Raw genomic sequence first — 27,150 nt, 5'->3', positions numbered from 1 at the left:
TTTTAAAAATAGAAAACTCAGTAAAGAATGTAAAAACACAATAAACAAGGAATGATTTCTGCATTGGAGATAAGTAACTCTTAGGAGAAGGGTCCTGTTGCTAAGGTAGTTACAAGATGATTCCAAGCAGTTCCAAGGTTTTCTACACTGCACAGACTGTTGTATGTAAAGTCAAATTTTTAAAAAGCAGAATTCAGGCATGGTAGCACACACCTATAGTGCCAGCAGCTGGGAAGTAGAGCCAGGAGGATCAGGAATTCAGGGTCATCTCCTAGTCACAGAGCAAGTTTGGGACCAGCCTAAGCTACAGGAAACCCTACCTCTAAATAAATTATAATTCAAATTTAAAAAAAAAGGAAAAAGTTAATCTTCAAGAAGACAAAAATAAATTTAAAAACTGTCTCTGTTATATTAGACAGGAGTAATATAGAAAGTTGTTTTAATTTTTATGTGAATGAAGAAAACACATCAGAGCCGTAAGACAGCAAGTCAACACAAACCTAAATGAAAATATCTGAGGCGCTTAAGATAGAAGAGTCTGAGTGTGTAGCCCCACCCCCCAGCTCTTCCCCAGTTTTCCTGCAAGGATGTGCCAGGTAGTTTTGCAAAGGTGGTTCTGGACCAGTGATATCAATACCTTCCAATAATAGGAACCATGAACTTGGAAAATCATCTCCTCACTTTCCCAAGTACACATAGTGCAGAATTTACACATAACCCTTTAGTTATGTCACAGACTAAATAACGGTCTTGATGGCATATCATTTTCAATTAAGGAAATTCTTATATTCTGTCTGTACCAGTTTGCTATCAAACTACACAACTGTAAGGAAATACACAGGCTATTTCACATTAACACACTGCTCTGTAAAAACCCCACACAGTATTCTGTATACAATAAGCTAATTTATGAGATATATGCACAGGTATATACAATTTTATTGCAAGATTGTATTTGGAATAACTGGCAAGGGCTGGTTGTCTGATAATGGCTACAAATGCACCAACAGGCTGAAATAAGAAGTATACACAATAAATCAATGCTACCAAACAGAGATGATGCTCCTGGGAGAATGTTATTACTCTAAGTGTGCAAAGGTCAAGAGTAGAAAAGACCGTTCAAAATGACTGCATTTCCAACACAATCTTCACATTTAGATAAGTAAAATAAAAATGTGTCTTAATGTAAAACAGTAACTCAACCACATAGGTAAACACATTTTCTAACTTTTAATCTTTGGAGATAACAATCACTTCAAAACATGGCTGATAGTCTAGCTAGTTTATCAGATTGTGGTAAGGTGAATAATATAATTTATTTCATTCCTGCAAATTCCCAATACCTTATATATCATCCTCTCTCCTTGATATTTATGTCTAACATTGGTGTTGTGGTACTTGTAACCCCAGGATTTAGGAGGTAGAGGCCAGCTAGCGAGTTCAAGGTCAGCTTAGGCTATGTAGTAAGATGCTGTGGCTGCTGATATGTTGTCCATGCTGCAACAGACAGTCTATACTCAACTGCATGAAGTCAACACTAACTGCAATTGGGGCTTTGAAAACAAATACTGATAAATGAGGACATGAAGTTGGGAAGATGGTTTGGTGGGTCCAGGAGGGAGTTGGAAGGATGGAGTAGGAGGTATACTAGCTAAAGATATATTTATTGTATATGTGTATGAAATCTTCAAGTAATAAATAAAACTATTATTTTAAAAACATTTTTAAATGAATTAATCAAATAAAAAATAGTGTTCCCATATTATATTATTATATAGCTGAATTACTTTGTACCGATGTGATTAAGTTTCCCAGCGAGCTGACTTGGAGTTAATCCAAAAGGACATTATCCTGGGCTGACTTCACATAATCTGGTGAGCCCTTCCAAGAAGTCAGAGAGACTCACAGACACATTCTCCTGGCCTAGCCTGTGGAAGGGCAATGTGACAGGGGAAAGCAGGGACCTATACAACTGAGGATGGCTGCATGGTGGCAGTAGTGACTTTAACCATATGGCTACAAGGAACTAAATTCTCTTACAGTCAGGGAGAGTAACAGACACACACATGCAAGGGGAACAGCAAATGGAATCAGTAAAATACAAAGTGAAGACCCAAGAAGACAATCTGTGTCTAAATGCATTAGAAATAAGAAAAGGGCCTTAATTAATTGGTAAGAATAATGGCATACTCCAGTCTTTAAAAAATAAAGGATATTCATCTGAGTTGTGTACTGTATATTTAACTGAAAATATTTTGTTAAAATAATATTCATCTTATTCTTAGTCATAGTGTTGTTGTGGTAAGACATTTGTTAACAGATAGACTTCCAAGCTTCCTCTGAAGAGATTAATTGCATAAGGTTATATTTTGTTGTACTGAAAGGGTAATACAGATTTTTTAAAAAAGTACATGTTCACATTTTTCTATTAATTGATTTTCAAGTATACATTATAAATTATTATGTGTACTTAAATTAGTTCAATGAATGGAGTATATTTTGCAAAAGGGGCTATGAAAATTTAAAAAGTATTGAAATGAGAATTAATAAGAAGAAATAAAGAAAACTCTTGTTCAGATATTCAGATTAGTCTTATTCCTTTACACCTGAGTCTGAACGAACATATTTCCTGACATCATAACAGTGAAATAAATACACAGGGATCACACAATGGCATACACAAGAGTTCCATTCTGTCCTAAGCAGAGAAACTATAGGCCAGCAGCATGACTTAACTGAACTCAAGGCTTTTCTAAGACCACTTTATTTCAGAGTCATGATTACTGTTAATGAAGAAATCTATGATTAAAAAAATCCCAGACTTCCTTTTATCCTCAAACTCATCTGGGAAGTATTTCATCTGACCACAGCCTCAGGTATTCCTTTGTCACTAATTAGAGAAAGACTGAATATTTCAACTATAAATTGCTTAATTATATTTGTCAGTCTGCTCTAAACCAATTAATTATTTACTTGCAAGAATCTTTGATGCAATGCTATCCAGAGGTTCATCTCTGGAATAAAGACCAGGAGCTATGCATCCATTTCTAACCCAATTAGTCTGAAGCCTTGAGAGTGAAACACTGCAGTACCACATGGTGATTTTGTAACATTGCTCATACAGTGCAAGCTTTCACTGCTTTCCTTTACAAAGCTTTAAGGTTAAGCCATGATCATGTTCTTTCACAAAAGAAGACCCCATGCCAGTATCCTTTCACAATGCTTACAAAATCGGGGGGCTTAGAAAACAACTTGGGAATTTTAGGACCCTCCACCCATGCCCCCCTTTCTGCAACTGCTGCAGAAGCAGACTCTTCTCTCACGCCAGCATACCACTCACTAATGGAACAAGTCTGGAAGAGATCAAGGTATACATCAGGAGGAAACTGTCACCCATGTCGTATACTGGCCCTGGGAGCAGGGAAGTGTAACCAACGTAATAGAACCAATTGTTATATATGATGTGGAGCTCCAGGCATATCCCTAACAGAGGACAGCCTTGTGAAGAAAGAGGTTACAGTCTGTTCAAGGAGTATTAGGTCTCAGGCAAATGAAAATATCAATAAAATAATCATGCAAAATCAGTATGGAATTGCATTAGTAAATGCTGGGGAAGAATGGTCTCCAGGGGAATAGATGTAGATGTCTAAAGATGTCTATACATAAAAGCACCTTTGGAGTCAAAGGGAAAGGCTGGAGGAACTGGTGTCTGCATGAAGGGCTCATGGATAAAGAACTAGAAAGGTGACCAGGAGTGAAGAGGGGAGTCCACAGAGGAAGACCTGTGTGTGTGACACTGTAGGATGAAACACTGAGACCACAGTCAAGGTCCTTCTGCAGAGACTATGGGAGAACCACAGCTGGATTCTGCCAGAGACATTGCTGAAGTGACCACCCTGGGTCCCTGTGTTCACTTAGACTCTTCCCTTGGAAACAATGTCCTGTTCCACAAGAGCTGCCAAACAATCCAGTGTTTACCGTCATTAAGAAATCCTTGGAGGACCTGACTAAAAGCAGGGGCTTTTCTTATTCTTCCCTGACACCCAAAGGCTAAGGAAGAAATAGTGAGATGGCTAATGTCAAACTTTAGAAAGCAAAATGGCAATGGAACTAAATGGGGAAAGAAATCTAAAAAACGTATACATTTAAAAAAATGATCGGAACTTTGTGACAAATTGAAATAGATCAGAGAGAGAGAGAGAGAGAGAGAGAGAGAGAGAGAGAGAGAGAGAGAGAGAGAGAGAGAGAGTGTCAGAGAAGAGCCCAAGCTCCAGCATCCACTGACCTTCTCAGATGTTCTCAAATGGATGGATGGCAGCATCCTTCCTCCTAACTCCTTCCTATTGCCCACCTTTGTTTTTCTGCACTATACTAACCAGTATCTGGCAAACTACAGAATGGTTACAGCTAAAGAACCAGGAAAGATGAGGCTTGAGCTGAGGAAGAAATGAAAGGACAGAGAGCCAGGTAGAGGGATGTACAACAGTTTGTCAACAGGAGAGCACAGGTAAGCAGGATGCCAGACACAAGTCACCATGGCAGGCCCGTGGGAAGCGGAGGTGTAATCACTCATGCATGAGCACTCTAGTCACTTTGAAATGAGAGGGAAGGCTTTGGATGATTTATGGGGTGGGTCAGGTAGAATACCACTCAGAAGCTTAAAGGGATTAAAGAAAACTGGAGTATGTATTGAACATCAAAAATTCAGATTGGTCAGATAATGTGTGTGCATTTATTTATAAAGGTCTAAAAATAAGTATACATATAACTTGTGTGTGTGTGTGTGTGAGAGAGAGAGAGAGAGAGAGAGAGAGAGAGAGAGAGAGAGTTTATCCTCATAATAACATTAGGAAACAGGTATTATAAATCAATTTACAGATATGGCAGTTGTGATAATCGCATAAGAGTAAATAAGTCAGGGTCATCTAGCACCCACTGCCTCAAAGTCTTTTATTGCCATCAGAGGTTTCCATTCTTCTATCAACTGTCTTAATGAAACCCGTATCTCCTTTATACCCATTATTGCAACTGAAGTTACATAATTTTCTATGAATGTTGGTTTAAAAGCTGGCTTCTGTGGTATATACTGAGTTCTAAGAATGTGTAAGCCATATACCTTGTACGTGCTAATGACCTAGAAAAAAATGGAGCTTTTATTTTTGTCCTTGGAAAAAGAGCTACAAAATGGTATGAACTATTTGGGAGAGTAAGCGGGCAGCCTCTCTGACTTTAAATGTGTAGATTCTGCTACTCACCAGTATCACAGGAATCTACACAACAGAAAAGGAAAACAGGTGCAGAGATGCAACAGGCTACACCAGGCTTCATACTTGAGCTTTCTCTGCTTTCATAAAGTAACACTTAAATTGTGATATGCCAGAGAAAGTGTATACACATATTGTCATACATCTATCTTTGAATCAAATCTGTGTCTAGATAGAAAACAAAATGGCCAAGATTTGATGCACAGAAAGTTGGTAGTTACCTCGGGAAAATCTTAATGAATGCAAACCAGAGAAAACAAATAAAAAAAAAAGCAGGCCTTTGTATTTAAGACAAGAGATAAACACAAAGCTTAAATCACACAGAAGGGAAAAACACATAACTATGTGTATTGAATTGTGTTGATTCATAATAAAATTCTACTTGTGTATTACATTATCCTCTGAATAAAAAATAATGATTTGGTCAAATCTGAAACAATATGCTGCTTAAAACACACACACACACACACACACACACACACACACACAGACACACACACACACACACACAATACCCAGGATACAAAGTGATCCACGGGGAAATGACTAGTGATTCAAATTTTCAAAATTTGTTACAGCTGTCACACCAACGATCTGCAGGTTTGATACTATGACTTTCATGTTTTAGATCTAGCGATCTAAAGGACCTGGAACCCTCACCTCAGCACGCCTTGTACCTAGACTAAACAGACACTGCCAGAAACTCTAAGAAAGCAAGTAACGTCCAAAAGCCTACATACTAACATACCAAAGTACATTGAGTTACCATGCAATTTACGAGAATTGACTGATACTAGCTAACAATACCCCCTGTAAACAGTCTGCTACATCATACATATCTGCAAACTTTAATACTATGGTGAGGGTGGGCCTGTCTGTCTACAGGGGTACTACTCATTCCACACAGAATTCTGTTGTTCGGAAGCTACCTGAGAGACAAGTATTTGCTCTCTTTCCCAAAGCACTATCATGTAAGTAATTAAAAAAAGAAAGGAAAAAGAAGCCTCGCACATAAGGTTCCAACAGTTTTACATAAGGTGCAGTCATTTGTAAAGATAGCTTTCTTTTGTATGTTCAAACAGCTGGAAGGCTAGGTGGTCCACTAGAGGTGGACAGAGCACACATACTCCCTAATTTCTTTTTAAAGTGATGACTATAAAGTTTTATTACTCTTTAACTTGCAAAGAAATACTTTGGCAGTTGGCAGCTCAAGTAAGTGGTGGGAAGTCCCTGAAACAGAAAATCAGATAACTGGTTGGAAGTGACTCACTTTAAATGAAGTGCTTAGCCAACTCCCATAAGGTAATAACATCATGACCTTTTTCTGCTTCCTGTGCTGGGATTTGAATGGGCTAGGCAAGTACTCAAGATCACTCACCTGCCCGCCCTTTCTACTTCATTTCATACAGTGCAGTTACAACTAGAAAACTCCAGCCAAGTGTGCTCATCCTACAGGTAAGTGACACAAGTGACAGTAGTCTACACTGTAGCCCCACTCAGGAGCCAACTTATTTGTTTGTTTGTTTGTTTGACACAGGTAGCTTTGGAGCCTGTTCTAGAACTCTCTCTGTAGACCAGGCTGGCCTCAAACTCACAGAGATCCCTCTGCCTCTGCCTCTAGAGTGCTGGGGTTAAATGTGTGTGCCGCCAGGAGCGGCAGGAGCCAACTTAGCTGTTGAGTGCCTTGATCAGAAAATCTAGTAATGAAATGAGAGTTGTGATACCGTTTGTTGTTGTTTGAGTGGATGGTCAAGTACTTGGGCCTGATTATCAAAGTGTCCTGCCACATAGGAATCTTGAAGGGCCATTAATGGAAAACATGTGGATTACTGTACCAAAGACACCTAATTGCAAAAGTACCAGGTCTGCTACTAGCCATGGTACATTTGCTCTGAAAGTGTTATTACATTTACTTTGCAGGATCCTGGTGAGGATTAAAAGAACATGTCCCACACTCTCCTTACAGTAACTAGGAGCCGATTATTGGTGATTTACCAGATTCTACCAGTCCAAAGACTTGGTGCACAAGCTGACAATACCCAGACCCCTCACAAAAGCAGAACTTGAAACAGCCTGTGGCAACCTGCCAGGAAACCAAAACTTCAAGTTCACCTACAGCCAGGCTGTGCTAAGAGCCTCCATCCAGGGCATCCCGAGCTCCTACCCTCCTTTTCCTCGGCAATGCTGTTAGTCCTCTTCAGGGGGCAATAATGATTCTCAATTTACTATCTTTGTTTTTCTCCTTTGGTTTGTTTGATTTGTTCCCACACTGGCCAGTTTGTCTTCCACAGTAACAGAGGCTTAGCCAGCACTGTCAGTGGAATACAGACTATATATGCAGCCTGTCCATAAGACTGTTTTCTAGCCAAGGGACTAAAGCTGAATGTGAAATACAATTCTAAGATTTGGATAAATATAATTGATTTCATCACTACAGTGTGCCTGTGAATTATATTTTAGAGAAAGTGGTGCAGAGAAATAACATACTTTCATTCAGTGGTGTCTATTACTGTAACTGACCCACAAACCCAATTATTATGCTTTTAAGAAAAAACACTAATTAGCTTTTCAGTCAAAGTGACACTCAAATTCTCTGAGGAATCCTCTCAGGTCATCTTCTAAGCTGCTCTTAGATTTATTTTCTGTGTGTGTGTGTGTGTGTGTGTGTGTGTGTGTGTGTGTATGCGTGCACACACACACATGTGAATGTGTGCACATGCACAAGGATTGTGTCTTTATGTGTAGATATGTGCGCCTGGGTGTGCATGTGTAAAAGCCAGAGGCTAATGTCTTCCCCGATTGTTCCCTATCTTACATTTGAGACAGGGTCTTCTTTCACTGAACCTAGAATTCATTATTTAGCTCTACTGCCTGGCCAGTGAGTTCCAAGAACCCCTCTGTCACAACTCCAGAGAGCTTCGATAACAGGTACCCATATTGCACCTCGTTTTTTACATGGGTTCTAGAGACCTGCTCTCAGCTCTTCATCCCGAGGCGGCAAGCCCTTTAACAATTGAGCCATCTCTCCGCCTGGGAATTTCTTTCTTCTTTTCTTTCCCTGAGGTCGGGAGACAAAGGCTCAAGGATACTTTGCTCAAGAGTATGAAACACTCGAACTTCAGAAAAAAAGTCTCTAAGCCCATCTCAAAAGTGATTCAGGTGCGTTTAGAAATGTAAGACAGGGTGAGACACCATGTGGTTGCTGGGAATTGAACTCAGGACCTCTGGAAGAGCAGTCAGTGCTATTAACCTCTGAGCTATCTCACCCTGAACTCTTAGGGGAGGGTCTAGGCCCGGCCCTGGATGAAATGACAGACTATGGACACCCCCCATGGAGGGCCTCACCCTCCCTTGGGAAATGAGGGGGTACTTGGGGGGGTTGCTGGGAGGGTGTGGGAGGAGGGGAGGGAAAGGGAGAGGGACCTGGGATTGACATGTGAAGCAACCTTGTTTCTAATTTAAATATAAAAATTAAAAAAAAGAAAATTACAAACACACACACACACATACACACACACACACTAAGAAATGTAAGACAACTAGGGTGAACTCTGCTAACTTCATAACCATTTCCATATTTTCCACCACCATATGCTATTTCAGTGAGGTCCTTAAAATAACTATCATGGTGTACATTTCATAGACAACTTTGTCAGAAAGACAAACAAAGGAACAAACTCACCTTTATCATTCTGGAGAGGTCACCAGCATCTGCTAATTCCAAAACTATGTTCAGTTCATTATCTTCGATAAACGATGCATAATATTTAATAACATTTGGATGATTGAGTTGCTAATGAAAAAAGTGAAAATCAAAAACTTTTATTTTAAATTCCAGAATCATGTAAAGTTTTTAATGATTTTAATTTAGCTATGGCAACTCATTTTTAAATTGCAAATATCTTGACAGCATATTTTTATTATAGACAATTTTAAAACACATAATTATTCAAAGTAAAAGTATATATGAATAAATTTATTTTAATATTTTATTAGCTATAATAAATGATATACTCAAGATTTTTAAGTACTGTTATGACTAGCAGGCATATAAATAAATGCAGTAAGTGAATGGCAAGGTAGAATTGAATCATTAAATGCTCAAAATTATATCCTTCAAAATGAGAACTGTGATACAAGAACATTCAACTGTAAAAGCATCTCTTTATACTCCTACTTTTAAAATTAGAGCTGTTCCAATATAGCTAGACTGCTCAAAACCACAATTAACATCCACTAATCAGTACCTAAATACTGTTTTTACATCAAGAAATCTAAATATGTATCAAGAAACATAAATTTGTGAAACCTATCTATGTAAGTTTACCAATATCATTCCTAAGGAACAATCTCTCTCCTTGTAGAAATATACACAGCAATCTATCCAAAAAATTTACAATTTTTGTGTTCCAACTTTAAACAAGTTAACACAAGACAATTTCTCAAAGAGAAATTCTCATAAATTACATATGATATTCTTTTTTCTTCTGTGCTGTTCATAGTGATGCTATTTCTATTTTTAAAAGTTGTGTGTGTGTGTGTGTGTGTGTGTGTGTAAAATGGTTACTTCAAATGCAAAGAGTGAGAAAGCATAGTTTTGAAATACTTTGGTTAGAACTGATACATTTTAAGAACATACACAGAGGTATAAAACACCAAGTTTTTCCTTTTCTCTAAGGAGAAGCTCCTGCTTCATCGTCCAGGCTGGCCTGGACTCAGGTTCTGTCTGTCTTAGCCTCCCTCCCAGGTGTTGGTTTACAAATGTGGGCCATCATACCTGACTGAAAACCAATAAATATAGCAGAAACAATTCTGTACAAGAACATCACTAACAATGAAATTCTGTCTAGGTTACTGGAACCTCAGCACACTCTCAGGCGGATAAGGAGCTGAATGTTAATTCCTGGCACACTGTCTATATTCACATTGCCTAAGTCTGTAGAAGTGATTTAAAAAGGTTTATAAATGTGAAGCACCTGGGTTAGTCCAGGCTCTCATTATGACACATGACACCAATATGCACTTACATCACTTAGCCAGTAGGATGGGCTTACACAGAATCTTCTATAAAATTTTTTCCCAGTGTTTTAGACCTGTGTATCCATCTGTTCTGATTTAATTATTTTACCATAAATCAAAATTATATTCTCCAAAACATACATACTCTTAATTTATGCAGTTACTTAAAACCAGTGTGTCATCAAGCAAGCCTTAAAGATTGTTTTACTTAGAAATGTGACATTTTGATAAGTAATTTTATCAACAAGATCAGAAATATTAATAAATATCCCATAGTTCATTATTTACCTTAAGGAGATCTATTTCTTTGATACAGTCAGCACGTGCTTTGGCATCCATTAAATCAAATATCTAAAAATGAAGTTTAGAATCATTTAATAAAATAGTGATCTGTTCTATAGCCTAACATGTAAATTCATAATAACACACACACACTCTCTCTCTGTGTGTGTGTGTGTGTATATATACACACATACACATACACACACACACATGATGGGGGAAGTCCTTCCGTGTATATGTTTGTCTTATTGGTTGATAAATAAAGTACTGTTGGCCAATATGGAAGCAAGATAGGTGGGACTAGGAATCGAGGAGGATTCTAGGAAATGTAGTCAAGAGCAGAGAGTCACCATGTGATCCCAGGAGGAGAGGACGCACAAGCCTGGTGTTTTCAGTAAGATAAGACCTTATAGAAATATTTATTAGTAGTCATGGGTTAATACTTAAGACAGAACTAGCCAAAGAGAAGCCCTGGACATTGGCTGACAGCATTGTAACTAATAGAGTCTCTGTGTGTTATTTTGGGGGCTAAAGCAGCAACGGGACCCAGGCAGGAATCCCATAACACACACACACACACACACACACACACACACACACACACACACACACAAAACACACACACACACACACACATACACACAGAGGTGAAACTTTATTTGCAGTTATTTACTGTGAAGGTTCATAAGAACTTTACCTTATGTTAACACAAAACAACAACAAAAACCCTAGATGCTTTTCCTCCAAAGGCAAATAGCTGGTCATATACGGGCACTCACGTCTGTTGCTCAAATGACCAGGATGGAGGTGATGATCAATTGGATAATGTAATAAAATAAACTATCAATGTGCATTGAACAGTTAACACATACTGAGTGTATTTCATAAACTATTCCATCTAATTCTCATGTAACCAGTACAAAGATAATTGCATTCCCATGCTATAGATGAAGAAAAGGATGCTTTCAAAAATTAAAAGACTGCTGAAGGGTCACACAGCTCATCAGTGAGGCAAGAGGCATTTATTGTACGTTCCACTGCCATTGTAGATCCAAACCACTACTCTGATTTACAAATAGTTTCTAGTGAGTTCGATCTGTATTCCTGACAGGGATAGTACAGCACAAAGGGGTGATGACTGATCTTCGAAGACAGGGGTGGCAAAATTTCATCATTTTAAATGCCAAGTACAGGTACACATAAACACATAATCACATACACTATGTGTTGTCATTAAACTTTCAGGAAAAGAGATTAGGAAGTTTTAAAAGGTTCATTGGGATACAGTAATGAAGGAAAGGGGTAAGCAATCCCACAAAAACAAATAACCAAAGGATGTTCCTGTATCTTCGAAAATAACAAATTTCAAGGTACTAGGTATGTAGAAAACAATGTTTTTCAAATATTAGTTATTACACTGCAAGTGGATTACATACTATTCATTTAATATTAATGATTTTGGTTTTTTTTTTTGTTTTTGGTTTTTTGGTTTTTCAAGCCAGGGCTTCTCTGTATTGTTTTGGAGGCTGTCCTGGAACTTGCTCTGTAGACCAGGCTGGCCTCAAACTCACAGAGATCCTCCTGCCTCTGCCTCCCGAGTGCTGAGATTAAAGGTGTGCGCCACCAACGCCTGGCAATATTAATGATATTTTAAGTCAACAATTTGAATTAACTCCTGCTACTTTAGATAGTCAGGTACATGTGTAGCTTAAAGTAGTGGGGGCAATCAAAAATTATTTTGTTTTGTTTTCAAGACAGGGTTTCTCTGTGCAGCCTTGGCTGTCCTAGAACTCGGCTCTGTAGACCAGGCTCACCTTGAAATCACAGGGACCTACCTGGCTCTGCCTTCCAAGTACTGGGATTAAAGGCATGTGCCACCATCGGTCAGATCCAAATCTTTTTCATTAGGGAAAGAACTCTGACAGCTCCCTGCAGGTGTTACCCTCTTTACCACAGCTTCCTACAGGCAATGCTGGCTGCAAGTCAGAGACAGGGATGGAGGCATGGGGCTTGTAGTAATACAATTACAGTCATACAAGGAGTAACACTGAGACAGAGACTTGAAGCCTGGGTCTTTTGGCTAGCTACCCAGCCAGTGATTTCTCCCATTGTCCTGGCCTGGTTTGAATTCTAACACTCTAGATAACCACTAAACACCAAAGTGTGTGTGCAAAGTGCCATATCAGAAACCTAAAAAGAGGATCCCCATGTGGGAAAAGGATAACATTAAAAGAAAAAAAAAGAAACAACAACAACAAAAAGACAAAACAAACAAACAAAAAAAACTATTAGAAGCTTTCACCAGCCAGAATCAAAGACATCTGACTCATAGACATGAATCTCCAATGAGGGCCTATATTAAGAGGCAACTTTTAATAGATTTCCTTCTGAATAGTTAAAGATGACAAGGATCTGATTTTCTTATATTCAAATAAAGCCAATATAATAGAACAGTGATCACTAGAGGCTAAGAAGAGGGTGGGATTGGATAATGTTGCATAACAGGTGGAGGTTCGGAATGTTCCATCGTACACATTGTAGGATGAAGACTATACATAACTTACTATATATTTAATTTTAAGGAGGAACTAAGAGAGAGGTGTTTGTAACTCCCCAAGAAAGAGAAATGACAGTAATTATGCTGGTTTGATCACCACCCATTACACCCATGTAGTAAATTATCAATGTATGCCATAAAGATTTACAATTAATTAAAATTTTAAGACAAACATAACATTCATACACTTACTAGACTAAAGAGCTGAAGCTCAGCCCCTTCCACTTACTATATCGACTAATAGACTTTTTATAGTAAAGACAGGAGATGAGAGGAGGAAAAAGTGGAGGGTGGAAAGGTATTTGTCAGTTGTTAAGTTACTCACTAGAGTGCATCTCTCATTGTTGGATGGGAGTCCGAAGCCCATTTGTATTCCCGGAATAAATATTGATCTACTACCCAAGGCTCAATAGATTACCTAGGCCTCCTCACTGACACTCGCATTCAGGGGGTCTTGATCAGTCCCATGCTGGATCCAACAATGAGAGATGCACTCTCCCCCTGAACTCTTGAGGGAGGGTCTAGGCTTTGCCCTGGATGAAATGACAGACTATGGACACCCCCATGGAGGGCACCCATGTTAGTTGGTTCACAACTGCCTGAGACCCCAGTTCCAGGGAAATCTGACTACTTTGATCTTTAGGGGCATCTGCATTCATACACACACACAATTTGCATAATTGGAAACAATAAAAATTTTAAAAAATCAAGAAATCCTCAACTGTAGTTTTAAGTCAGTCTGGGATATGTTAGACCTTTGTCCATAAAAATTATATATATTATTTTATATATAAGCCTATAAATTACAATATCTTAAAATTATATATGTATATACATACCCATATATAAACACACATGTATCTTAAAATATGTATGTATATACATACTCACACACACACACACACACACACACACACACACACATACAAATGAGTACCAAGAGAAATGTCAAGTTCTTGCCTAATCATGAATGTTGATGGCATTCTTAGAACCACTGGCCCTAAGACTTGAGATAAATGAACCTTCTTAGAAAAGTCAGTATGTTGGGTAACTATGGAAAACCTGCCTAAGAGGAAGAGAAAGGGGAATGGTGGCCTCGGTGATTAAAAAGATCTAAACACACACAAACCCAGAGACTCACAGAAATAATCTCAATAGCCAACGCCTCTTAGACAGGAGAATATTTTAAAAACAAGAGCCTGAAGATGAGAAGCACAAGGGCTTTAGAAAATCATACACACACACACACATGTGCATGCTACATGAAAACCATAAATATTTAGCTCACATTATGTTTTGGGCCAATGTAGAATTATGAATTGAGTTTGTTTTTGTTTTTTAACTAACTATGAAAGTATCATAGTTCTTTAAACCCTAGGGAAAATGCTCACTGTTGGCACATTTCATGTGAAAACACTTTCTGAACCAAATATATTTACAAATACATTTAACTGGAAATGCGTATCTTATCTTTCTTTAGTCAACATGTCAAGACAAAAATAAAGGCTGAATCTTTGGAATAAGTCATTCCTACCACTGATTCAAAGCCACCTGGTGATTTAATGAGCAAGACAGGAAAAAAAAGATATGGGGTTTTGTAAAACAAAAAAGGACTTATTACATGACAGGCATATGTACAAGGAAGGCTTCAGGAGGCATTACTTTCATTTCAAGGTTTCTTTGGGCTTCAAAACTTATTTTCTTCTGGTTAGAGCCAGTTATTTTTTGTGGTTAAGTAAGTAAAGGCTGATGAATTCTTGATATTATCTGAATCATTTTTAAAAGCATTTCTGTCATCTTCAAATTTTACCCAAATTACTCGTAACTTACAAAACTTAAAAGTTAACATCAGTTCATCTTCAAATATAATCATTCATATAACTTAATAGAAACATCTCTAAAAAAGCGTGTATTGAACTATTATGAAATAACACATACAATGTAGCAAAGATACACACACATACACACACACACATACACACACACACACACATATCAGGTGTGACACATACATGTGTACCCATATACAAAGAGTGTAAATATCCCACTTTAAACTTCTCATATGGAAATCAGCTCCTGGGCCCTACTACTTTTAAGGGCCTGAATAAATGATTTTAGTAGCTTGTCCCTACACTGAGTAGCCTTGTCTTCCTTGTGACAAATCCTCATTCCTCCTTCAGTCCTCACACTTGAAGATGCCTCAGTTGTTCCCATGTTTTGTCCCATTTAACCGAATGTCAGAAGAAGGCTTCCATCTCTTTATTCAAGCTAGTCAATGGCCAGCCAGAACCCCCAGCCTTCACTGGGTAGGAGAAAAAAGGAGAGCCTCAATAAGCCCCCTCTACAAAAGCTTTCTACAGAGTGTAACCGTGATGGGTGGAAGGTGCTGAGCACAGTGAATCTGGCACAAGCTCTCCTCCAATGCTGGAAACCATGCTTTCCATAACACCATTTCCTACTCTAGCTTATCAGCCTGTTTCTCTAACCACAACATCAACATACCCAGACCAGAGGTTAATGGGCAGGGTTCTACTTCCTGCTCAAGGATTCCCTAAGAACCTGCTCATGATGGGCTGCACCTGGACACGTGTCTGTGTCCAGTTACTCCCTAACTGTTGAAAACTGTCTCCAGGGGCATGTCCTCTAACTCAGCAGGCTTGTCATACAGTGGTCTAACTTCCAGTCCTGATGTGAGATCTATTTGGGTTTCTTTCTTTCCTTTTCTTCCTTTCTTGCTATAGGGTTTATTATTGTTGCTTGGTTTTTTTCAAGACAAGGTTTCTCTGAGTAACCCTTGCTGTTTTGGAATTCATTCTGTAGACCACGCTGGCCTTGAACTCCAAGATCTTCCTGCCTGTGACCCCCAAGTGCTGGGGATTAAAGGTATGCCACTACTTCCCAGCTCTGGTTTCTTTTAAATTACAAAACCGAAGAAAATATTTCAAAATTCATGTTTTCTGATACTTTGTGAAATCTACAAACACAGCAAGCTTTATTGAAGGTAAAAGCTACTCTTTAGGGAGCAACCACACCAGTGTGGAGGTTCGCACCTGTGTAGAAGCATGCAACAGGTAGCAGTGAGAACCCAGTGAGGGAGAAACAAAGAACCCATTTTTTAACTGTGCAAATTGTTCCCAAATGGAATAGGAGAAGGAAAGCCTTTGGAGAGAAAGAAAGGGAGGAGAGGCAAGATGGTCCCAGGGCCAGACCAGGGAAGCTTTAAGAAGCCCCAGGGAACTGCAGCAATAGTTTCTGTGAAGACACCAGGAATAAAGCAAACTGGGAATGTCTGCAGGGAAAGGAGAGTCATGTGGAAGAAATGGAGCAGTCTGTGGGGGGGAGGGGAAGGGGGGGTGAGAAAGAAGCCGGAGAAGAGAGATGTATCCAACGTGCATTGAGTTAGGGGAGGTCAGACAGCTAGCAACCATCATAAAGCATGCTGGAGAGGAGTTGAGCGGTTTGATGTGAACGCATGAGGGCTGTGACTAAATAGGTAACATAAGCCTTTGATGAGAGGGGATTCGAATACAGTGGTTAGAATATATTCAGCAGAAATGAAAGAATATACTTCCAAAGAAAAGCTGCAAATTCTCAAGAAATAACTTGAGACGTCTATGATGAGACCTGGAAAAATGACTCATTGTGAACAATCAGAGACTTGAACACTGGTGACAAATGAGGACTGAGGATTAGAAAGACAAAGAGGAACTGTAGAGTGATAGCATCTATCTTAGAAATGATAAAAATAACTGAGCAGGATCAAATCAAGTTACAGATACCAAATAAGAAGTCTGAATTCCATTGGTCTTGACAGTCAGATGAGGTCCATGACTAAGTATGGTCTGAAAGAGGAAGTGAGAGAGAAGAGACTAGCTAGAGAGGGAGACTTTGAGACCTGGAAACAGAATGGGTAACACCGAGGGAGGCCACCGTCAGGTACATACAGACACCATGAGCTTAGTGTCAGAAAGATCAAGAATGTGCCAAGGAATGGATAGAAGAAAAAGCAGGTGAGTAAAGGGACTGGAAGGAACATTTAAAAACAAAAGGAATTTCTAACAGAGAAGGGAGAGGAAGGAGCACTGTCTTCCACACCGGGAAGGAAGAGATTACTACAAAAGTACATGATGCACAGCAGCCATGAAAACGACTATGTTGTACGCTGAAACGACAAGGAAAGGAACGCTCTACATGAGACTGGGGTATAGGAGGTGGGAGTACTAACTGGGTCAGACTCACTGATAGAACAAGTTCAGATCAAAGAACAGGCGTATTGCCCTTCAAACCTGCCTCCAAAGTGGAAACCAGAGCTCATTGACTTTGCTGTCTTCTAATTACTGTTTGCAAAGTGTTTAAAATTTTGTGCTTTTTATCTTACTCATATTGCAAGCAATATTAACTTCATAGCTGAATACTTCTCAAGTCGCAATTAGTAGATTATATTGTGGAGCAAAAATGATGAATTCACTTTTTGCATAGTTGTCTGTTTAATCTTTAAAAATAGTCTAGACATTATTATTCACCCATATAAACCCCTTCAATGGTTGCCTTACTCTTATAACAACATACAAATGAACTTTTCTTCATAGTCTATATGAAAGAAGCCCTCAAATGTCTAAGCTACCCTCCAGCTCTGGAACGCAACAATAGTTCATCCCTCACAGTGATTTGCTCTTAGTCAATTCCGAAACTCTCCTGTTCTGCACAGCCTGGGCCTGTGTGATCTGTTCTGGGAGCTTCCTTCCTCCTGATGTTTGGATAGCAGACTCCTCTTCTCCACCTAAGCTTAGGTTTCACATCTTCAAGGAAGACTCTGCCTTGCCACACACAATCCAGAAAGCTGTCCCCTCCATCAAGTTTGACTCTAGTATCACATGGCCATTTGCTTTTGGTCTGTGGTTACTTGATTTATTATCTGTCTCTTTCAGCGAATTCAATTACCAAGTCCCCAGTACTCACTATTCTCCACCATAGAGGAGAGCTTCAACAAATATTAATAAATATAACAAAAACTTTCAACAGTACAAATAAAAAGTGACTTTTGCTGCATTTAATCGCTGGGACTAAATATTAGAAAAGCCTATAGTTTTAAGTAGAATACATTTTAACATTAGTCATCTGATGGGGAAGTACTGTACATTTGTTAATAAAGTACTGTTTAGCCAATAGAAATCTAGATAGGAGGGACTAGGAGTCCAGGAGGACTCTGGGAAGGAGAAACACAGGAGAGTCAACATGTAACGCCATGGGGGTAGGAAGCCCGGAACTATTCTCCGGTAAGAAACATACTTAGATTAACAATTATGGGGTAATTAACTAAGTCAGAGCTAGCCAGTAAGAAACAAGCAAGGCCAACAGCTTCATAATTAATATAGCCTCCTGTGTGTTTATTTGGGGACTACAATGCGGCAGAGCCCAGGCGGTTGGCGGGGGATAAACCAAAGCGGCTAGCAAGGAAAAAGCTTCTCTTAACAGTCATCTGTTTATACTAAATGTGGTCATTCACTAGAATCTTACAATACCGCTAAACACTAGGTAAGACTACAGATTTACTATTGTTTATGCATAGAACAATTTCAAATAAGATCGTAATCATATAAAAGCCTTAGTTTTTAAACCTGTATCATTAACTGTGGTGTGTGTGTGTGTGTGTGTGTGTGTGTGTGTGTGTGTGTGTGTGTATACCATGGTGCACAGGTGGAGGTCAGGGGACAGTTCTTGAGAGTTGACTCTTCATTCAACCCATGGGATCTGAAATCAGGTCTCCAGGCTTGCACAGCAAACATCTTTACCCACTGAACCATCTCACTGGCCAGAAAGCTTCAACTTTTAAGACTACTTTCCTAATTAACACTAATTTACTTTACAGCTAATTCAAGTGAACCTCACCTCAACTGCCTCAACTGTTCTCCACTCAAGAAAATACTGACTATGTGTCACCCTTAGTGATCCTCCTCATGAAATTAAACAATGAAATTTAATTAAAAAAAAAACCTATAAGGCAAGTTCAATGGTCATAGCAAACTCTGCAGCACAGACTGGGTCTACACAGACTGGGTCTATGGCTAGAGAAGCTGTGAGGACATTGGCCATCAACCAGTGCATTGTGGAAGAAGCCATCACCATCCTCAAAATTTTCATACACACAGAATTGCATGCATATACACAGAATCTAACTACATATACAAACTCTAGAACTTAAAATTAGTGTATACAAAAGGGGAAATTGTATTTGGCAATTTTTAAAGTTATATCCTTGATTAATGTTTTAAAATAACTAAAAACGAGTAAATCAAAGTAAACCATTAAACACATAAGAATATATTTTCAGGAAGTTTCATTAGATCAAAAAGATGAATTTGAACAAAATGTTCAAAGCAGATTTTTTAAAATAAATATACATGAAGTATATTTTTAAAATAATATCATGTGTACATACAACCTAGGAATCAAAGAGAATTTAATGAACTATGGACCAAATTTTTGGTAGTATTGAAAAATTATAGTAATAATAACCAAATAACTTGAGATACAGTAACCCCAAATTCCTATCTCCCCTGCTTTTAGACTGGTAGGGTCAGTATTCACTCCAGTCATACCATAGCTCTGGTTAAGGAGGTAAAAAATAGTGAACAGAAACTATAGGTAGGTACCATATCCAAGAAGTTTCTCAACAATCTTCCAGTATAAAATGTAGAAGTTTCAGAATCACCGGACCCATATGAAAGACCCCGCCTCCCCAACATGTGCTCCTTTAGACTGCTCCCATCAAGGTATATGCCAGGATTTTGGAAATGTTCTTGTTCTTGCAACTGCTATCATTAGAATCTCATTAAAGCACAGTACAAATATTTGATCTCAAAGTCTTATACACTGACCAATGACTAAGTAATTAAAGAATGTGGGTGGAATTAACTGTATAATCAGCAGAAAGGGAAACTGTGTATGAAAAAACAGGAATGGGGAAGAAAAATTTACACAGAGAGGTTCAGCATGGTCACATCACGTAAGATGCCATCTTACTCTTTGTAAATGAATCATAAAGGAATGACCATGAGGTGTTTTTTTTTAAGACTGTGTTCTGTTCCCATGGTCTTTTAGCTTCCAGATTTCTTTATAATTTCAAAAAAGCAATAAGCTCAGTACAGACACTCCTTCCACTGACAGATACTCAGCACATTGGTCTTAAAGACCCTACGTAAGTGAAGTGCATGATATGGGACAGAGTCCTTAAGGGCCCTGAGCATTAATTAAGCTCAGAGATCAGATAGTGAGGTTATAAATATTCCATACAGATTTGCAAACAAGGAAATAATTAAGGAAGCAATACTTTAGCATCTGCACAGAACACAGCCAAATCTGGAAGGATTTTCACAGAGTTGAGAACAGTAATACAGTTCTGAGACTAATGATGTAGGCTTAAACTTCAGTATTTGGTTCTTCAGGAATCTTTTGAATATTTGTCTGGAAGTATTCACAGCAGAACATCACTTGGTTAGAATAGCAGATTACTATTTTTAAAATGAAGAATAGTGGTTTTCTTTGTTCAACACAAGTGTAATACATCACAGAAATCAATAACGTATCTGAGATGCAAATTATTTCCCTTCACAAAGCCTTAAAACACAGGTCCCTAATCAAATAAGCTAGGTAACGCTCTATAGCATCGTTTGTCTCTTCCATACAAAGTGATGTTTAAACTGGGAGACACCACAGCACCGGCACTTAAAGAAGAGGAATGGCAAAGTCCAAAGCACACTGACAAGTTCCCACAGCATCTGAAGCATATAGTACAAAACGGGGGCAGCCAGACTAAAGAGGACATCGGAAGCTGAACAAAAATGCAACTGTATACACAAACTCACTCACTGTCAGCCTTCCAAACTACAAAGAACAAAACACAGGCAAGGGCATATAGTCCAGATGCTACCATGAGATTTAAGTAGTGCTGATGCTCCCTCCCAGGAGCCAACTCCACCTGCTTCTTTCTTCCTGGTTCTAATAACAAGGTTCTGCAATTAAGAACTAATCACAGGCGAGAGCTAGAGCCCTGTTCCTTCTCCACACTAACAGTTAGTGAAAACCAAGAAGGGAGCCAAGAAAGCTCCTGAAGTTTATCCCACGGCCTTGTTCACCACCTTGGGTAAAGGTGAGCTTTCCTCCCCATGGGGTACTGAGTGGGGGAATTTGTAACCGTATTTTGAAAGTATTGAGGTCTGAATGTCTCCCCCTAAGAATGGATCGGTGGAGAACCCTTTGTATACTGCTCAAATTCCTCTTCCTAGTTCCAACCCCTCCCATTCATAGCCTGGCTTGAATTCCCAACAGCACAAACTGACATCTCTGTTCTGTAAAGTCTTACTTAAATCAGTAGTCCGAGACACCGGTTTTAATATGCAACTGTTTGAAGCAAACTCTTTGTACTGACAGACTGCTAAATTGGAACTTAATAGAGTTTTAATAAGAATTAGAGAGTCTTCAGTAGAGGAGTAATCATACCCCAAGTCATGTGTTTCCTAAACACTGACATCTGTATCTTATATTAGTCTCGATACATAACCCTGGCTGGCCTAAAACTCAAAACCACCAATGCGCTTGCTTCGCTCAGCCTTACACTGCCAGGAAAAATAAACCAGTCCAATTTTGGGAAAACAACCCAGAATTAACTTGTGGTGTACAAGCATGCTCTACAGGCCACCATTTCTACATTCAGGCGCAAATTGAAAAGAATTTCTTGCATTCCCTAATAGTAAAAACAAATAATATCATGCAAGTGTTGTTTGACCAACAAACACTTGGTAAGCAACCTCAGCAGCCACTAAATTTATAATATAGATTCCTCTGAGGAATGAGTAAAAGGCACAAATAAAAAATATTTTGATGTTTACTTCTTAAGCTGAGTATTGGGTATGAGGACACCAGCAATGCTGCTTATAACCTAACCATATGTCATGTGGATCTTTCATTTAATATTTTTTTTCTAGCACTATACTAGAAGCTACTATAAGCGTATTGATCATGTGAGAAGTTAAAAAAAACAATTAAAGGAAGACACTTAGGTTTCAGAGATTTCTACAGAGATAGGGACTCAAATCAAGTGACAGAGCAAAATGGGACCCGGATGGCAGGAACCAACAACAACTCATTCACTAAGAAGGCCAGTATAACTGTGCAATGTCATTTAGATTTTAACACAAAAGGGTAAGTGCCTTCTGGGCCGAGGACCCCAATTAGAACAAATGGAAAGTGGGCATGCCTGCTGATTATCCGTGTTCAGTGAGACTACAATTCCAAGGTTAGGGCTCAGCTTGGGAGAGAAGCTTAAAAATGATGAACAAATTAGAAAAGAAAACTGGCCAACAAAACTGACTGTACAATGATACCAATACAGCACGGAGACTTTAAATCACGAGTTAATCCTCTCATTTCCTCTATATCACTTTCCCCAAGTAAATAAGATCCATCTGCCACTCCCTGACGTCATGCAATGTGTTTTATGAACCAATTACTTCCTTCAACAGCAAATAGATACAGAGCTTCAGCTGAGACATTCTACTTCAATGTCTAGCTAGAAGTGACGGTGACCTTAACTCTACCCTTTGAGATCTGCCATCACCTCTAGTCATTGTTGGTTATGGGGGGAAATAGTTGTCAACATTTTAAAGGCTGGAAATACTGTTAAAACTAAACATTAGTTTTTGTTTATTGGAGGCACATATAACAAAAGTATAACAAGACAGGTTTAGCATGGGCTTTATGTAATCATGGTATGAAAAAGTTAATTTCTACACTATATTACCTCCAAAATACACAATTAAAATACAATATTCTTTCTTTGGGTGCTCAATCTACAGCTCTGTGACCCAAATCGTTCCAGACATTGCTTCCCACCTAGTATTTAGGTGCCATAACTTCACATGGATTTATACAATTAAAATCATCTTACCTGCACTTTTTTTAAAGCTACTGGTACTCCATCCAAGAGACAGGATGCTCTGTAAACTTCACTAAATTGTCCACGACCAATTTTCTTTTCTATTCGGAAGTTGGCTAAGGTATTATAGCCCATATCCGGTCGTAATGCCTTCTGCAATTAAAAATAGTACAAAAAAGTTTCAATCACACAATACATACAAAGATGTGACTTAAGAAGGTAAAGGTATGGTATACATAGCGTACTACCTGGAGCAAACTTGCAGACATCCACCACCACCAACATATGCACTCCTCAGAATAGAAAAGGAAACTGAAGATACAACTATCACCCTGAAGAAATTTATACTCTAGGGGTTTGTTGGTGTGGCGGTGATAAGAAGAAGAAATACATACAGCACTTAAGACTGGGAAAGCTAGCCAGGTGTAGTGGCACACTCCTTGAATCTGGGTACTTGGAAGGCAGAGGTAGGTGGATCTCTGAGTTCAGCCTGGTCTGCAGAGTTCCAGGACAGTCAGAGCTACATAGACAGACCCTCATCTCAAAAAAAAAAAAAAAAAAAAAAAAAAAAAGGAAAGAAAAGAAAAGAAGGGAAGGAAGGAAGAAAGAAAAAGAAGACTGAAAACATAATAAATCAAGGAAAATGGATGACAGAGGATTAGAAGGATTTTGAAATTTTAGCTAAGAATTTCCTGTGACTTGCCTTCAGTTCATTTCTATAAGCCAGTCTCAAGGATTCTTCCTTTCTGTGGTGCTTATTCTGAGTTGAAATAGGCACCACTCCCCCCAGCCCCGCCTACCACACACACATGTGGTTCTGCTTCTTACTTGGAATCACTGGCTGCACTAGTCCATGAGGGTGGAGGGAACAGAATCAGAGAACAGGGTTCAAGATGGCTGTAGGCACGAACAGAGACAGACCTCTAGGAGACAGACTTCAGTGAATCAGCTGAACTTTGTTCCAGAGTATATGAAATATATAGCATTAGGGAGCCTGGGGACAAACCCTAATTTGCATTAAGTGGCACTCTCCTATCTCAAGGCCTTGTATGTGACAGTCAGGGCCTATCAAAATTGCTAGAGCACTTGCCTAATTACCATGTGGGTCATCACGGAAGAATGTTTGCAGAGAACTGTGTCAAGAGTAACCCTTGAGATAAGTCAGACATCAGGGCCTAGAGACATCCTCCAGATAAGGCTCTGTAGAGAGTAGGAAGCTTTGCTGGGGAGGGAGGGAATATTGCTGAGCTATTGAGATAAGGGGCCTGGCCATGGGGAGACTGTGACCTCTACTACCCAGCAATGTCTTCCAAACACACACATACACATATAATCACTTATTCAAATCTGTCTACTAATACATGCAACAATTTTTAAATTCCTGACAGAATTTTAAGCTTTTGAAGAAAAAAAAAAACGAATGAACTAACCGAATAGGTAAATAAATGAATAAATAACTGTTGCCAGTGGCAAGAAGACTGTCATTATACCATCATATTTTTTAATAATATTGTCTTTGTGGAGGAGATCATTTGATTCTTTTTTACTTGGCAGTTCTTTTTAAATTTTTCATAGACTATATTTTGATCATACTCTCCCCTTCCCTCCAGCCCTCCCAGTCCTTCCCTACTCACCCAACCTGATGTTCTCTCACTTTCTCAGTCTCATAAAACCAACAAAAACGAAACAAAACCCCCAAAGACAAAAGACCACCAAACCATAACAACAAAGCACACACAAAATGACCATGGAGTCCCTTTTGTTTCGGTCAACTACTCCTGAGCATGAGCCTTCCCTGCAGTATACCCAGTGTCACTCATTCCACTGAAGAAAGTTGTAACACAAATACACAAATGACCCAGAGACTGATATTGGGGTCAAACTTCAAGCTGAATATCAGGGAAGCAAAGCAGCCAGCCACTAGCTTCTTACGTTAACCCCAGGCTAAAAGGGCTGATTCACACACCAGCTCTTCACCGAGCCTCAGACAGTAACCTTTCCTCAGCCTGGCTGGAGAATGAATGCCTCCTACTGACTACTTTCTCCTGTCTTTTAAACCCCTATAATGCTGGGATTAAAGGTGTGAGCTACAATTCTCCTTTACACTGATTCATTCTTGTGTAGATCTGGGTGGCCTTAGACTCACAGAGATCGATCTAACTCTTATGTCTGAGTCCTAGGGTTGAAGGTGTGTACCACCACCTCCTGGCTTCTGGCTGCTGGGATTAAGGGTGTGTATCACCACTGCCTGATCTCTATAGCTTGGGGCTGACTTGGCTTTTCTGAATCTTCAGTTAAGCTTTAATAAATCATAAGTAATATATCACTACAGAAAACAAATTGTCCCTCTCCAAGCAGTAATTAATAGCTTCTCAGATAGAAGTAAAATAATTTCATTCTTAACTAATTTTTTCTCTACTACTGCTAATCAGTCAAAAACCAAATGAATCAAAAATGTGTTCTGCTTTTTAACAGTTTGCCAAAATACTCAGAAAAGGTTCCTCACTGGGCCATGAGTGAAGCATCACGGTATAGGGGAGGTACCTGGAAGTGACGAGGCCTAAGAAAAACTCGGCTTGAAAATTTTAACCATTATCTTCATTCTTTTGTTGATTTGTTTAACTCTACCATGGTACTAATACATCTAATTCATGGACTCGGGCAGTCAATTGGGCAATTAGCTAGAACAAAACTAAACATCAGCTGAGGACCCAAGGCTCTCAAATACTTTCCTTTGTCAAGGTCATTACCCATACCCATGGAATGTTCCCATGTTCCTCATGTTAGTAACTTTACCTATATATAACATAATAAAATGGTCTGCTTAGCAGTCATATGCCTTTTTGAGGGGTGGGAGAGCTTCATAATATTTTTTGGTGTTTTTATAAGATTCCTAAATTACTATTGAGTACACTCTTCCACCCATCTCACAGTCTTAGTATTTGCTGTAACTATGAGCTAAGGTCTTGTAAACACAGCATTCTAGTGGGCCTGCCTAGTGCACCTCTAATGAACTGACTATTAATGCATTCAAAGATGGTACCTGTTGGTAAACAAATTACATCAAACTTGAACCATTTGGCCTTCAAATGAACTTGGGGGTAAGGCTGATAATGCCATGTCCTGGACTTATCCAATAGTCTCTTTTGATATATGAGCAGTACATTAACTCCTAGACTTCTGCACTTTATCTTGCTAATTGCATCTCATTTATTATACCAAAGGAAATTGTAAAATTCTCCTATGGAATTCCATAACTTTAACCCACTCTTTCTCAAAATGGAGTGGGGACAATTTGCTAACTGGACATTGCTTTTACAGAAAACCCAGCTCTTCTTTCTCTTTTAAATACCATTTTTGGGCTGGTGAGTTGGCTCACTAAGGGCATTTGCCTCAGAGACTAAGTGGGTTTGATCTCGGGAACCCAGATGGTAGAAGGAAAGAGCTGACTTCCTCCCTCTGTACACTGTGACATGAACACTCACATACATGTAAAATAAATATAAAATGTAAAGTATTCTTGTTTTAAAATATATAAAATAGCCAAACCAAAAAAAATACAAAGTCATTTTATCAAAGACCATAGGATAGCTGTTATAATAATAAAAAATAGTAGCAATAGTTACTCAACAGTAACAGAAGCTCTACTGTGGTGCCTAGTACTTAACAGTCTGTATACATTAGGGATTTGTGCCTCATCTAATTCAGTTCTTGCGCCAACCAATTGTTGTTCTTATCAAATCAAACCTGCAGGATCTGATTTCCAAATACACTGCTTGTGGCATATTGCCAAGAAAGTCCCCTAAAATGAGACACCAAGCTTTGAAACTTGGCCCAATAATTCAAGATATTTCCAATTTGAAGTTTACTGAAATTGTTAACAATAAAAGTGTAGACGTCTACTATAAGAAAAAATAGAGACACAAAAAACCAAAGCCAGAAAATTGTCAGGCTGCTCACTTATAAAAAATTTTTTGTAATCTCTGAATTTACAATGTCAGCTAAGACAACATGGCCCATATTTAACAATGGAAATACATAAAAGTATCAATTCTCAGATACATTCAATGGACAGGGATGTTTTAAAATAGCTA

General features: G+C 38.8%; 1 protein-coding gene across 2 annotated transcripts in view; it reads right to left on the bottom strand.

The window, feature by feature from the left end:
• Positions 1-27,150, bottom strand: part of Nek7 (NIMA related kinase 7) — a 128,181-nt gene that overhangs the window by 34,986 nt on the left and 66,045 nt on the right. Inside the window, exons 1-4 of one of the 2 annotated variants that reach the window (XM_021229178.2) lie at positions 23,885-23,988; positions 23,069-23,209; positions 10,572-10,634; positions 8,947-9,057 (exon numbers count right to left, since the gene is read on the bottom strand). In XM_021229178.2, the coding sequence (XP_021084837.1) occupies positions 8,947-9,057; positions 10,572-10,634; positions 23,069-23,191 (297 nt within the window). In that variant the 5' untranslated portion in view covers positions 23,192-23,209; positions 23,885-23,988. Of the gene's footprint in view, positions 1-8,946; positions 9,058-10,571; positions 10,635-23,068; positions 23,210-23,884; positions 23,989-27,150 lie in introns of those variants that run through there. The other variant, XM_005073441.4, reaches the window with a different exon arrangement.

The sequence above is a fragment of the Mesocricetus auratus genome, unplaced genomic scaffold (assembly GCF_017639785.1).
Source record: "Mesocricetus auratus isolate SY011 unplaced genomic scaffold, BCM_Maur_2.0 Super-Scaffold_100676, whole genome shotgun sequence".
In the NCBI taxonomy this organism is placed as follows: domain Eukaryota; kingdom Metazoa; phylum Chordata; class Mammalia; order Rodentia; family Cricetidae; genus Mesocricetus; species Mesocricetus auratus.
This window is presented reverse-complemented; position numbering and strand designations above follow the sequence as displayed.